This window comes from Equus quagga, chromosome 11, assembly GCF_021613505.1.
Source record: "Equus quagga isolate Etosha38 chromosome 11, UCLA_HA_Equagga_1.0, whole genome shotgun sequence".
Classification (NCBI taxonomy): Eukaryota; Metazoa; Chordata; class Mammalia; order Perissodactyla; family Equidae; genus Equus; species Equus quagga.
Genome location: NC_060277.1, coordinates 112,655,483 through 112,669,957, shown reverse-complemented (window position 1 = coordinate 112,669,957; position 14,475 = coordinate 112,655,483). Strand labels below are relative to the sequence as shown.

Genomic DNA, 14,475 nt, shown 5'->3' with positions numbered 1-14,475 from the left:
CATGATCTTTTTTGTGTGAATACATATGCATAAAAGAATATTGGAAGGAAATGCATCCAAACATTAGCTGTAGGTAATGAAAACAGAGAATTCTTTTAGTCTGCTCTTTCCTGCATCTTCCAAGTTTTCTCCGTGAGCATGCATTACTTCTATGCTCAGAATGAACAGTCCGTGGTGGATTAGTCAGCTTAGGCTGCTCTAACAAAATACCACTGGCCAGGGGCCTTAAACAACAGCGGTGTATTTCCTCACGGTTCTGGAGGCTGGACGTCCGAGATCAAGGTGTCGGCAGGGCTGGTTCCTCCAGAGGCCTCTGTTCTTGGCTTGCGGACAGCTGTCTTCCCCCTGTGTCTTCACATGGTCTTTCCTCTCTGTGTGTGTGTGTCCTGATCTCCTCTTCTTATTAAGACACCAGTCCTCTTGGATTAGGACCCACCCTACTGACCTCATTTTTAACTTCATCACCTCTTTAAAGACCCTCTCTCCTAACACAGTCATGCGTCCCTTAACGACTGGCCGAGAAATGCATTGTTAGGCAATGTCGTCATTGTGTGAATGTTATAGAGCACACTTACACAAGCCTAGATGCTACAGCCTACTCCACACCTAGGCTGTATGGTACTCATCTTATGGCACCACCGTCGTGTGTGTGGTTTGTCGTTCTGTGGCGCGTGGCCGTACGGTCACATCCTGAGTGCTGGGGGTCAGGGCTTCAACGTAGGAACGGTGGAGGGGACACAGCTCAGCCCACAGCACGTGGTGGTGTTAGAACTAAACGTCCACATGCCCGAGTCACATCCAGATGCGGGAGGTGGGCAGGAGAACTCGTAACTGACCCTGAGCCTTTGGTCCCTGCCTCTCCCCAGGAAAGGCTGAGGGGAACGGCAAGATGCACATCACTCTCTGTGACTTCATTGTGCCCTGGGACACCCTGAGCACCACCCAGAAGAAGAGCCTGAATCACAGGTACCAGATGGGCTGTGAATGCAAGGTAAGCCGGGACCACCTCCTTCTGGGCTTCAGCTCATCACCACCACCTCCAGGTGGATGGCCAGGGTTTGATCTGGGGCTTTCCAGTGTCTCTCAATCCACGGGGTCCTTAGGACAGGGCTCTGAGGAGACGTGGCCTCCCACGAGTGAGGCTGTCTGGTTAGGGACAGAGCCGTTGGGCCCTGGGCCCTGCCGAGCCCTGAGACGCACCTCTGCAGAGGGATACTGGGACGGTAAAGGGATTCTGGCTATGTGGCCTGTAGCTTCTAGAAGGGAAGCCTTCCAGGAGGAAGAGTTTTGTGGGGAGGACACGTTGGTCCTATGAGTCTTTTTCTACAAATGTATAAGTGCGAGGGACTTGAGCATGTCACGAAGGCGCGTCCCAGGTGTTACGCTTCTGCCAACGTTCTGGCCATTTCCATGCACAGGTCCGTGTAAATGTGGGGTCTGTGTGTTGAGAATGCCTGAAACCCCAGCCCCGCTTCTTACAGGCGGCCCAGAGGTGGTGCCAGGCAGTTACTGAAGCTCTGACATTCAGATGCAGCCTAGAAGCTGCAGTCTTCTCCTCCGCTCGGGCTTGGATCCTGCCATCCTCTCCTGACCCCTCCCTCCCCACGGCCCCTCCCTATGGCCCTGGCACAGGAAGCAGTGCTGGGGACCAGGCGCCCCTCGGTGGCGCCAGAAGTGCTGCTGGGCCGAGCGTGGCCTTGTGTAGGCTTCAGGGACTGCCCAGTGCTGGTTGGTGCTGCTTGTGCGGCCTTCCTGCCCGTCCTGGTAGAGTGTCGCTAGCCTGTCCCTTAGCTCACTGAGATGCGAATTCCAACCTGCAGCTACGCGTACATGTGTGGACGTTCAGCAGACTCCTCCGTGCCCTTGCGAAATGAAAAACAAGTCCTTCCTTTTCCGCTATGTGGCCGTGAAGGTTTTCGCCCTCTTGTAGACTCAGGTTTCCGTGCCAAAATGCTACTTGTTGATCCCCACAAAGCCTACGCGTGCTTGAGAGCAAGACGCCATCCTTTTTATTTGACTTGAACCTATCTCCAGGAAGTTTAAGACCCTTTATGGTTGTTGATATTGTACTCCCAGGAGGGTGGGGCTGTGCTGAAGCCGTTTTGTCGCGCTCAGATGGCGCACAGCAGAGGCTCCCCTGCAGTAGCTGGGGACGCAGAGGTCGTGTGCACAGGCCTCCCCCAGACCCCGCTGCCACCTGCTGCCGTTTGGAGAGTGTGGAAGTCGGGAAAGGCTACTGATGGCGCCGGTTCCACTGAGTCCCAGTTTCTTCCCTCCCCCCCCCCCTCCCTCCCTGCCACACTTCTTTAGTCATTTATTCAACAAACCGTCCTTGAACGCCTTTGCCAGGCACATTGCGAGGTTCTGGAGATGACCCCTGAGTGGCTGCGGTCTCTGACTGCGTTCACCTCCGTGTCGCTCTTCTAGATCACGCGCTGCCCCATGATCCCATGCTACATCTCCTCTCCGGACGAGTGCCTCTGGATGGACTGGGTCACGGAGAAGAACATCAACGGGCACCAGGCCAAGTTCTTCGCCTGCATCAAGAGAAGCGACGGCTCCTGTGCGTGGTACCGCGGAGCGGCACCCCCTAAGCAGGAGTTTCTCGATATCGAGGACCCATAAGGAGGCCAACAGCACCCCTGTGGCCAACTGAAATGCCTCCAAGAGTTTAGACTGGTCCAGCTCTGACATCCCTTCCTGGAAACAGCATGAATAAAACAGTCATCCAAGTGGGTCTAAATTAGTGTGATTCTCCTCCCCGCCCCCATTTTCCTTTTAAAGAGGGTTGTGGGTCTAAACAGGGAGGTGGGTCCCACATTCCATCCTCCAGCCTGGGCACTGTGCATTTCAGTCTTCAAATCTGGGGTGTGGGCGGGGGGGGGACACACGGGCTTCCCTCCCAGGCCCAGCCTTGGCACTGTCACAAACGCTGAGGAGACAGCACTTAGGGGTCCCCCCGGCCTGGTCAGAGCAGAGCCTGGAAATGTGCATTTTGCAGAAACTTTTGAGGGTCGTTGCAAGACTGTGTAGCAGGCCTACCAGGTCCCTTTCCTCTTGAGAGGGGCATGTCCCTCGTTTCCTGCAGCTTCCACACCTCTGGCCCCTAGAGGAGCAGTCCCTGTCCTGGCAAGTGCACCCCCACCTCATCCCCCTCGGGCCCACCATGGACTCCCCACACCTGTGACTCCTGTAAGTCCAGGGGCAGCCCTGGACCAGTGGCTTGTTCTTGAAGGAGCCCCAATTACTTGTATTCATTTGCAGAATTCCGGTGGGAGCCTCCCTCTGGGGCCCGTGCCGAGATGTGGGAGTGACAAACTTCAGCTTCCGCCAAGTCATTCTGGTCCCATCCACCCACCCCAGCCCCACCCCACCCCCAGCCCTTGGGGGGAATCCATGACATTCTGCCCTGAGGGCAGACGTGGTGGGGAGCACTTGGCTGCCCCTATAGTTTATTCTTGAGCTTCTGAAGTCACTCTAGCTTCCTCCTCCTCATTCTGGCATCCGGCATCTAGATGGAGTTGTGCGGGTTGGCTTTGCAAGGGGTTGCGTGTGGCAGTGGCACAGGCTGTGCTCTCTGTACATCCTGAGGACATCAAAAGCTGGGTCCCGCTGTGTCCCCCAACACACCCCAGAGCCCCACCTGAGCAGGTGCCACAGGTTCAGTATGACCTCCCTCCAGGACTGAAAGTCACTGTGCTGTCCCTGGATTTCTGTGAGTGAGGTTAGCCAAGTGCATTATGAAGTCCTACCTAGGAAAGGACGAATTTGGGAGGTAGGTGGCTTCAGTGAAACTCTCATTTCTTTCTGGGCCTCTAGGACTCTGGCCAGCTTTGAGAGACATCTCATTTTTCTCAAGATGAATTCTCCCCAAGTTGCAGGTGTACCAGCCTCTGCTTCTATTTTCTTACATTGCAAAGATCTCTCAGTTAATAAACTTCATAGGGAATCTTTTCCCTAAAAATGGTTTTCTGGTGCCAGTAAAATAGGGGTTACTGTAGGCAGAAATTTCTCAGTAAGAGTAAAGATAATCTCCTTTTTCTTCCTGCTTGTGTTATAAACTATTCTATCATGCACGTTATGCAGACACGCATATATGTACATGTGTGCACACACACACGCATAATGAAACTGAAGTCTGTCAGCCGGCAAGTGGTCCTTCTGCAAAATGCTTCCAAAGTCACCTTCTAAGCCTGCTCTATTCTTCGGTGACCCCAAAGCACCTGTAAGACTCCTGACCCCTGGCACGCAGCCCCATGCCCACCCGGGACCTGGTCAGCATAGATTTTGATGACTTCCCTTTCGAGGGCAGACTAGGAGAATATCCAGGAAGCGGCCCCCGCTCCAAGGGCACTTTCATGCTGTACAGTGTTATAAAGCTTGTGAGATGTCATAATGGACCAGTCCATGTGATCAGTATATACAAGAGCACCAGACCCCTCCGATCAATAGAACACCCCACCCCCATTTGCTTCCTGTATGGTGTTATCATATGTAACATTTACTCCTGTTTCTGCTGATTTTTTAAGTGTCTTGGTTTGTTTCTGCCATTGGTTGTAATCATTCCTGTGCTGTGTTTTTTATTACCCTTGGTAGGTGTTAGACTTGCATTTTTTTAAGGTTTCTGCATTGTGGAAGCATTTGACCCAGAGTGGAGAGCATGGCGGGTAGCTAGCCTATGACAGTGGATTCCTACAGATCTTTTCTTCAGTTCTTTGAATATTGTTGCTTTTCCATCTCCCATCTTTTGCTCTCTGGTTCGAATTATTACAAAGTCAAGGATCTGTGAGTAGGTTGGTTCTAAAAGATGGCCTTTATATTCAGTCCATGCACATTGGTCTTGAAGCCATGCTGAGGAGAAAAAAAACGAAAAAATCAAGATGGCATACCCAGTGGCAGCTGAAAGGAGCAGCCACTCAAATACCTTCACAGTAAATAATTGCAATATATGTATAGTTTAAGAAGGCTCTCCATTTGGCATTGTTTAATTTATATGTTATATTCTAAGCACTACTCTTTCCCTCTCTTCTTCATGCAAGCTACTCAAAATATTTAAAATAAAGTTTACATTGTAGTTATTTTCAAATCTTTGCTTGATAAGTATTAAGAAATATCAGACTTGCTGCCATAATTTAAAGCTTTGTTGATTTTGTTTGTTTTTGTTTGGATTCTCTCTTGTTTTTTTAATTTCCGGGCAATGTGTTTTTGCTGGAATATGAAGTCTGAGACCTCCCTGTGCTGGGAACACGTGAGAGTTGTTGAAAGTCGACAAGCAGACTGCGCATGTCTCCAGTGTTTTGTATCATTCCTGAGTGATCGCTCGGTCAGTGGACAATAAACAATATTATCAAAGAGAACTCTGGCTCTCCGTGTGGTTGTACCCGACGCTCAGAGCTGCCGATTTCTAGCTGAAGGCGGGGGGTGGGGGTGGGGGGCTCTTCAGAACAGAGCCTGGGTGATTGAGGCCCACGAGGGATGTGGCAGAGACTGGGGCGGACAGCAATGAATGTGGTTTTGGTAAACTGGCGAAGAGGCAGGAGCGCTCGACAGGGGCCCCTTCGTTCGTTCAGCACAAACGTCTCAGTTTCTGTTACGAAGCGTTTCCAACACACACACGCAGAGAAAAGCGGAGCCTGCACCCATCTTGCATCTTCCACAGTGAGCGGTTCATGGCCTGTCTCCCTTCTCCACCCACAGCCACCCTGCCAGAGACTATTGGGAAGGGAAATTCCAGACATTAAACAGTTTCATCTGTGAATGTTTCACTAGAAATCTCTAAAAAATAAGAACTATTTGAAAAACATTTTCAAAATGCTTTTATCACACCTTAAAAGCTTAATGAGGGTGGGCCCCATGGCCTAGTGGTTAAAGTTCATGCGCTCTACTTTGGCGGCCCGGGTTTAAGGTTTGGATCCCTGGCACAGACCTGCTCTGCTCATCAGCCATGCTGTGCAAGCATCCCACATACAAAATAGAGGAGGCTTGGCACAGATGTTAGCTCAGGGCTGATCTTCCACCAAGCAAAAGAAGAAAAAGGAAGATTGGCAACGAATGTTAGCCCAGAGAGAATCTTCCTCACCAAAGGAGAAAAAAAAAGCTTAATTAGAATCCATTAATGTCATTGACTAGTCACTGTCAAGGCATCTCTGGGGCTCTCATAAATGCTTTTTTATGGTTTATTTTTTAATCAGGATCCAAATAAAGTCCATACATTGCACTTGCTCCCTCAAGTCTCTTACTCTAAAATTCCCCTGACCTTTCCCTCCCTCCTTTCCTCCCCCTCCTTCCCTCCTCTCCCCCTCCTCTTCTCTTAGGCTGATAAGATAATAATTTAAACTTTATAATAATTTAATTTAAATTATTATAATTTAAGATAATCATAACTTAAACCAATCTCATAGTACTTGAAGTCACCATATGAAATTTTTTTTTTGAGGAAGATTAGCCCTGAGCTAACTACTGCCAATCCTCCTGTTTGCTGCAGAAGCCTGGCCCTGAGCTAACATCCGTGCCCATCTTCCTCTACTTTATAGGTGGGACGCCTACCACAGCATGGCTTTTGCCAAGTGGTGCCATGTCTGCACCTAGGATCTGAACCGGTGAACCCTGGGTCACCAAGAAGCAGAATGTGTGAACTTAATTGCTGTGCCACCAGGCCGGCCCCTGAAAATTCTTTAATGGCATATTTGAACCTGTGCCCGACCTCTGCCCACAGGTAGAATTTGTTATTCCGGGGACGAGCCGGAAGATTTGTATTTCCCATTTTGTGTGGCCGCTCCTACCCAGCCAGAACAAACCTACTGATGCCTTTTGAAGCACTGAGAAGGGGGTGGGACAAAGTTTGCACCGATGGCTGTGTCACAAAGCATTGAATGCCATCCCTTTAATATCCCCTACTGCAGAAATATTTGGGTTACTTTTTCCATATGGTGCAATCTACGGGGAAGATGGTTCTGAGGCATATAGAGTAAGATATGAAAGCTTCCTGTGTCACCCAGAGGACCTGACTTGGCATTGGTGCTGGCAACAGTTGGGGTTTTAACAAACAACACACCACACAATTGCTACCCATTTCATTTATTTTATGTATTTAGGTCAAGAGTAACTCTTTAAAAACCCTTCTCAGTATGGAAATTTTCATACACAAAAATGCAGAGAATGATAACAAGCTCCATGCACCCATGATCCCGTTTCGACAATTATCCAGGTTTCCTTAATCTTTGCAGACAGTTTTAAGTCAGTTTGAAGACTCACATTTGGGGTAACCAGATTGTTAGGGATACTACCAGCCACCATGGTTCCCCCCAGCTTGCTCATTCGGTGAAAAGAAAGAGAACGAGGACAACTGAGGGCAGCCACACGTGGGTTCAAAAGGGAAATGCAGCCACAGACACTGCAGGAGCCAACTGGAAGAGACCACCGGCCGGGGGTGGAAGAGTTGCCGGGACTGGTTAAATATTTGAGAAGTTTGAATGGCACCTAATTATTAATGGATATGTGTGCCCGATCTAACATAAGAAAAATCAAAACAGTGGAGCCACAGATATTTTCCCAGGATGCATTTTATTATGGATCCTAGTAAACAGCAATTTGCTGTTACCATGGGTTTTGCATGAAGACTGAAGTTCATGAACGGCTCTGTCTCCATCTGAGGTTCCAGGTGACCCACAGCTCACCTTGTCACACACGCTTGCCTCGAATCATCTTGCACTGAAAGGCGGTGCTTTGATTTGGGGAAATCATTTAGCTCTCAGCAGATTTTTCTCCTCCAAGAAACAAATTGATTGTGAAAAAAAAAAAAGACATTCAGAAACATGAGATAATTCTGCACATTTTCATTCCACAACAACGGGGAGGAATGTTCCTTTCCAACTGAAGGAAACAAAAGCAGGAGACAGATGCCGTGGGAGTCTGCAGAACGGCGGGGTGTCAGGTGGGGGTCAGAATCAGAGAAGGGGTGAGTGTCAAGGCAGATCGGAGGCCGGGATCCAGGATGGCGTGCAGAGGCAACGCTGCATACATCAGCTAGAAATCAAGAAAGCCGAAAGTTTGTTTCATTTTTAGGCCAATCAACCTGTCCTGCTTTGCCCCTTCAAGCGAAGCCGGGGCTGGGGGAGGGGGACCAGGAGCAGGATTCCACCCAGGGAAGCCCAGTAGAGTCTCAGCCCCCCGGGGTTTTCACTGGGTGCAGGTCATGCAAGCGCCTCTGCCTAGTACACAGCACGATTCCAGACTCCCAGAAGGAAAGCAGGCGTTCAGCATCAACAAACAGTCAAGGCACACGAGCCATTCTTATCAGGGAATAGGGGACCCTCCCGAAATCCAAGTTCCCAGACACCAACCTCATTAGTGGCCTTCCCAAGGAGAGCGGTCTGGGCCTGCTGCGCTCACTCTGTCGCGGACAAGTCCTGTCCGTTTCCTTTTCATGATCTTTCCCCCGGCTCAGGACACCCGGCTCCTAAACCCGCATGGGCAACGGCTTAGGAAATGACTCCAATAAACCTAATAATTCCAGGCATAGCTAACATTTACCCCCGCCCGGACTTGTGCTAAGGGCTGCACATACATGATTCCATTTGATGCTCACGTTGTCTCAGAAGCCAGGCCTCTCACCTTCCCGTTTGACGGATGAGGTAACTGAGGTCAAGGGAGGTTGCATTGCCGCGCCCCAGCCAGCACGCACTGGAGCTGGGATTCGAACCCCAGCGGAGGCAGACCCCGGGGCCCAGCTCTGCACCAGCGCACATTCCTGCCCTCCGTCCTCAGCACCTCTGAGGACCACGGGGCCGTACAAACATGTGGCTCAGGTGCACGCAGGCCGCCCTCCCGCAGGTTGTCTCCCACGCAGCAGCAGGTGGGGGCGCCTGTCTCACGCTCGCATCCAGAGCCTTGTAGTGGTTTGTTTCTGTTTTATGTGTGTGTTTGTTTTCAGAACAAAGGCAAATCCATCTCCCTTCTCATGAGATTTAAAGCGAAAGTAACAACAAAATCCTAGTTTGTGTTAAGATACCTGTCACACCAAGATACCCTGTTACAAGCTGTCATTTCTAAGGGTAAAGTCAGTTATCTGGAAGATTCATCTCTATATAATTATCTTCCATATTGGGACACTCTTGAGAGAGAAAGGGGGTGCTATTAACAATTAGTGAGACCAACAGGGGCAAACCAGGACTGTTGTGAACAAACCGGATGTGGTGTCTCTGTGAGACCGTGTCGTTGTGGGACACCTTCCCCAACCACACTAGGTATATCAGATCCCCCACTGCTGTTGTCCCAGATGCTCGGGCTCATCATCGGACGTGGCACCCCTACAACCCCGAGGCCCCAAAGTGTCATCCTGCCCTCCTGTGATCTGGGAGCAAAGATGTACCAGCTAAGGTAGCACTGGATGGTGTAGCAAGTAAACCCAACCTCTCGGGTGCTAACGCAAACCGAGTTTATCTCTTGCCAAGACCACGGGGACGTTTGGTGGGTGACCTCCCACAGGTGATTCAAGGACCCTGGGTCTTTCCCTCTGTGTCCCCACTGCCTTCTGGAGCCTCAGAGTCCTTTGTTTCCATCCAGAAAGAGGAGGGAAGGAGGCACGTCAGATTCTCAGCCTCTTCGCCTTGGGAGTATCACCTCTCCTCTCCCATCCCAGGCACTGGAGGGACTGAATCACCATTCAACGCTCCACAGGCTGCTTCTGGCATGGCCCCCTCGACCCCTACCCACCTCACTCCCAGGCAGGCCCAGACACGGCAAGGAGGAGAAGTCTAACTGGGCCAGCCACGTGTCCCACCCTGGGCAGCAGTGGAGGGCGGTGGGTCCAAAAGCAAAGCAGTGCTGGGACTTAAAAGACAGGGTCTTGAACGCTCTTGAAAAGTCTCTATAATCCAGTCCTGAGGCCAAACATAGACACATGCGATGCTTTGAAAAGAGCAGAAACAGAGCAGTGCAAGGTAACACTGTGTCACAAAGAAGAACCAGAGGGACCCAAGAGGAAGGGAACAAAACCAAATGGAACCCAGCGGCACAACTAAAATGCAAAAGAATCAAGTGAGAGGCCCTGTGAGAGAACTGTGGGGGAGGCGTTCTGAGGACCACAGGGAAGCGGCCGGCCTCTGTAAAGAGTCCAGCGATTTCAGGGTCAGCAGTTGGGGGTAGCTCTTCCTGAACACACAAGGAAAACACACTCCTGTGGCAGTTATGTTGGGTTAGTTTTGTGAGAGAGAAAACCTCGCCTGGGAGCGGAAGGAGGAGGCAGGCGAGTGACCATGGCCAGCCCAGGCATTTAAGGCCTGTTGGCTACTTTTTGGCCAAGCCACCAAACACATCCGTGAGAAAGTAAGATCCTCGTGGTGCAGCTCCCCTGCGGTCATCTGTAGGCAGAGCAGACAAGGTCTGAAACCCAGCTCCGGCCCCGCCACATGGCTTTTCCTCTGTGAGTCCAACCAGACAGGGTTTGGATCTTAATTTAGCAGCATCTAGAAACTGGCAATTGTTAGGGTTGTGTAGGCCCAGCAGGAGCAGCTCATAGGAACCAAAACTCACAACGACTGATGTAAAAGTCAGAAAAAGAACTATTAATTTACAACTAGAAATGTGATGTAGGGCTCCAGAAATTAACACAAATCTCTGACCATCGACCAGCTGTGACACTCGGGGAGGGGTTGAGTCCATTTGACCTCGATCTCCAAGGCAAGGAGGCCCCAGACCCCCTCTAAGCAATAATGCTGTTAATCTGTTAAGGCACCTTTTTTCTTAACATAAGTTCTAATTTGATTCATTTTAGTTACAGCTTTTTTTTTAAACTGAGAATATTCTTTCATCTTCAGTGTTTCTCTAGTTTTCTCTTTCAGGATTTAGAGATTATTCAATTGTTTCATCTTGAGCATTTCATTTTCCATTTGACTGGGTTTCACAATCATTTATCCGCAGTGTGCCTCCAGTGCACCGGGCCCAGGGACACACAGATGAATGAGACGCAGTGCTGGCTCTTAAAAGTCATGGTGGGCGAGGGAGGAGTCCAGAGAACATTCCAACTGAATGTATAAGTGGAATGTGCAGGCCTGCCCAAGGCAGCACCAGCCTGATGGCAGAGATGGAGGGAATTCAGGAAGACGTCTCGGAGGAGGTGATGCCAGAGGAGGTGGTTGAAAGGTAAGCGGGAGAGGGAATTTTAGGCCAAGATCCTCTGGGGCCTGGAGCAAACACAGTCTGACTGTAGTCTGGGAGCACTCAGACTTCGCTCTGCTGAAGGCCCCAGGGCAGGCACTGGCTGGAGGGTGAGGAGGCAGCCAGTCCCCAGGGGCCATGAGAGACCATGCTAAGGAGCTTGGTTTTCCCATCTGCCTTGGGGAACAGGGAAGGGTTTCAGGCAGGTGCCCGAGGCGTTCAGGTCAGCCTTTTAAATAAGACCTTCTGTTTGGTGATTTGAGCAGTGGATTTGGCTATTCCCACAACGCAGGTGAAGATGCAGAGGGGCTTCACTTGAGCAGCTGGATGGAGGGGGAGAATGGTCTGAGGAATATTTGAGAGGTAAAATCAGCAAAATTTGTTGATTGATGATTTACACGGGGTAAGGGAGTGAGGGGAGCCCATGATGCCGGCCAGGCAGGTTGATGTTGGGGTTACTGTCTGTATCAGTCCAGGTGCAACCAGGAACACCAAAACCACTCTACAGCCTTTAAAACAGGAGATTAACGCAGGGATTGGTTACATCCTGACGGAAGAAACTCCCAGAGAAGCCAGCTAGGGAACAGCTGGAAGCTGTTAGCACCGCTAGGCTGAAGGGGCAAGAGACAGAGGGACAGAGAGGAGACATGGGGAGGCTGGAACCACAGTGCGCCTCTCTGGATGGAGTTGAGCCACTGCCAGAAACTCCATTCAAAACAGAGAGGGAGGGGGAGAAAGGCCCACTTCTCCTTTCTTCGGACCTCCAGTCTCGCCAGTGCCCCCCAGTGGCCGGACCCCTGGGGAAACCAGTTCACAAGGGAGTCTGCTAAGCTGAAAAGGCTAAGAATTTGGTCTGAGCTCCAGCACACCAGCCCAAGTGGGCAACATGGCAGAAACGGAGAGGCAGCTGGGGGAGGGTGTGGATGCACCCATTTCTGGGCTCGGTGAGTTTGAGATGCTCTGGGGACCTTCAGGGAGAGATGTCCAGGAGGCACTTGCTGGACCCACGATTCCAAAGACCAGGGGCAGCGATCTGCATGTGCGCAGTGGGATTTACCAGCAGAAGGGCAGTAGTTACAGGGAGAGCAATGGATGTGCTCACAGGGTAAGTGTTTGTTACTTAAAAGAAACGTTCAAATTATTTTCCGAAATGGTTGCATCATCTTACACTCCAAGCGGTTTTACAAAGAGTCTATTTTGCTCCACATTCTCTCCAACACGTAATCTTTTTAATTTTAGCTGTTCCAGAGGGTGTGAAATGTACCTCGTTGTGGTTTTAATTTACTCTGGTGACCTTTGTGACGGAGCACCTTATGAAAGACTTTTATATTGGCCCCTGTGGGGGTCTAGGTGGGCAAGTGGGCAGCCAACGGCTCCTCCTAACTTCTAGGTCTCAGATTACATTCTCCAGCTCCATGCAGGCCTTTCAGGCAATTCTTCTCCAGAATTCCGGGGTTACCTCTGAAGTTCTGAGCTAAAAGTGTGAATGTGGAGCCTGACAAACCTGGGTTTAAAACCTCTCGTCACCACTTGCTTGCTGGGATCCTGAACACTCAGTTTTTTTAATCTGTAAAATGGGAACAATATCTTTTTGTAGAGTTGCCATGAGGATTAAATCAGGTAATGTTGGTCAAGTGGCCAGCTTGGTATCTGGCACACGATATGGGCTCAGCAATGAAAGCAAATGTCGTTGGTTTTGTTATTAGAAGAATTAAAGAGATGCTGGAGATCGTCTTTATTTCACACATGAGGAAATCAAGGCCCAGGTTACTTATAAGAAGTGTCCAAAGCACCCCACTAACCAGGGAAACCGACCCTCCTCATTCCCCAGCCAGATGCCCCTCCCCCCCAACCCGCCCGGCACTTTCAATCAGTCATTTATACACTGTAGCAGGCCTGGAACAGTGAGAACTCTGTATTTCATCATCGTTCTAGGGCACAGTGGACTCACACCGGGGAGGAACCTCAGTCTGAAACTCTGCTGAGGATTCTCACAGACGAGCACAGGCGCAATCCCAGCCTTCCGTGGTTTTGTTTCTGCTGGTTTGGTTTTTCAAAAAACACCAACACCCACCTAAGAGCACAAGGTGAACTCTGTTCCAAGTACACCCATCCTTTCTCCATCCCCGTTCCCCGCTGAAGGCCTGGGGGCGGGCGTGGGCTTGAGACCTGTTCGAGGTTGTTCACCCAAGGAATCGCCCAGCTGCCCTTCAGACTTCTCTGCCAAGAAAGACGGCAGACAGGGTTGTGTACTGAAGTCTTCCTTTTGGGAAGTCTTTTATTCCCCCTCTTTGGTTCTGGGACCACCAAAGGCCAGGCTAGGGACCGCGTTCACCACCTGCCGTCCGCATGGGAAGAGCCCATGAAGCTGCTTAAAGAGAAGGTGATCTTTAGAAACACCGCAAAAGCAATGCATATTTGCAAACATGCCACCAAAACCTCAACGCAGTCGGCGTGGCAGGACGCCCTCGGGGAGGGGGAGGGAGAGGGGTCGGGGAATTGTGCGGGGCAAGGTCAGATGCCGTTACTCCCCGACCCTTCATTCCAGGAGCCCTTTGCTCAGCCTCCCCTGGCTTCACTGGGTCTACTGCCCTCGTCGCGCCCGGCCTGTGTCTTGGTCACTAAAGGTCCTAGGGGCTGACACCAAGCCACGGAGCCACCGCCCCGACCGCAGGCGAGAAGGCGACTCGGCCCGGACACCGCCCCACGTGCGCTCCCGCCCGGCGCGCCGGACCCGGAAGTGGGCGCCTCACGTGCTCTGCGGGAAGGTGCCGGACGCCGGCCAAGGGGGCGGTCTCCGTTTCTGCGTGCCTGCGTCATCGCGTCATCTGGCGCGGCCGCGGGACGGGGAGGTGACGTAAGGGGCGCGTAAAGCGGCTGTGGGCGGGCCCGGGGAGTGAGACTTAACCTATGCCCGCCTCTTAAAGCCGCTGAGGCCTTTCGGTATCCGGCAGCGCGGGCTGTGGGCCGCGGCGCCTTTAAGTGTCGCGGTGACACGTGTGTGAGGCGGCGGAGGCCCGGATGGTGCGTGTGCGGGGCCCGGGCCGAGCGGACACCAGCGCTGTGGGCCTGTAGTCGGGCCCACCGAGGGCCGGGTAGGCTGGGCCGGTGCCCGCGCCGGGGGAGGGCTGCGCGTCCGGGCGGATGAAGGGCCTCAGCCGGCCCTGGGGTGTGGGAAGGTGCGGCCCGGCGCGGGTCACACCTCGGGACACTCCGGGGAGACAGGGGCGCGCGTCCGCGGTAGCTCCGGGGGTCCACGGGGAGGGCTTGGGGCTGCGCTGTCCGCGAGGGGCTCGAGGTGTCCCCGAAGGGCCCGGG

At 51.8% G+C, this 14,475-nt stretch overlaps 2 protein-coding genes across 2 annotated transcripts in view; both read left to right on the top strand.

Moving 5' to 3' along the window:
* The window catches only part of TIMP2 (TIMP metallopeptidase inhibitor 2), a 49,489-nt gene extending 44,132 nt beyond the window's left edge, over positions 1-5,357 (top strand). The window contains exons 4-5 of the mRNA XM_046677414.1: positions 867-991; positions 2,428-5,357. Coding sequence (XP_046533370.1) covers positions 867-991; positions 2,428-2,625 — 323 coding nt within the window. The 3' untranslated portion in view covers positions 2,626-5,357. The remainder of the gene's footprint in view (positions 1-866; positions 992-2,427) is intronic.
* An 8,763-nt stretch (positions 5,358-14,120) lies between these two features.
* The window catches only part of USP36 (ubiquitin specific peptidase 36), a 40,039-nt gene continuing 39,684 nt past the window's right edge, over positions 14,121-14,475 (top strand). Inside the window, exon 1 of the mRNA XM_046675293.1 lies at positions 14,121-14,252. The gene's annotated coding sequence lies outside the window, so the exon portion shown is untranslated. The remainder of the gene's footprint in view (positions 14,253-14,475) is intronic.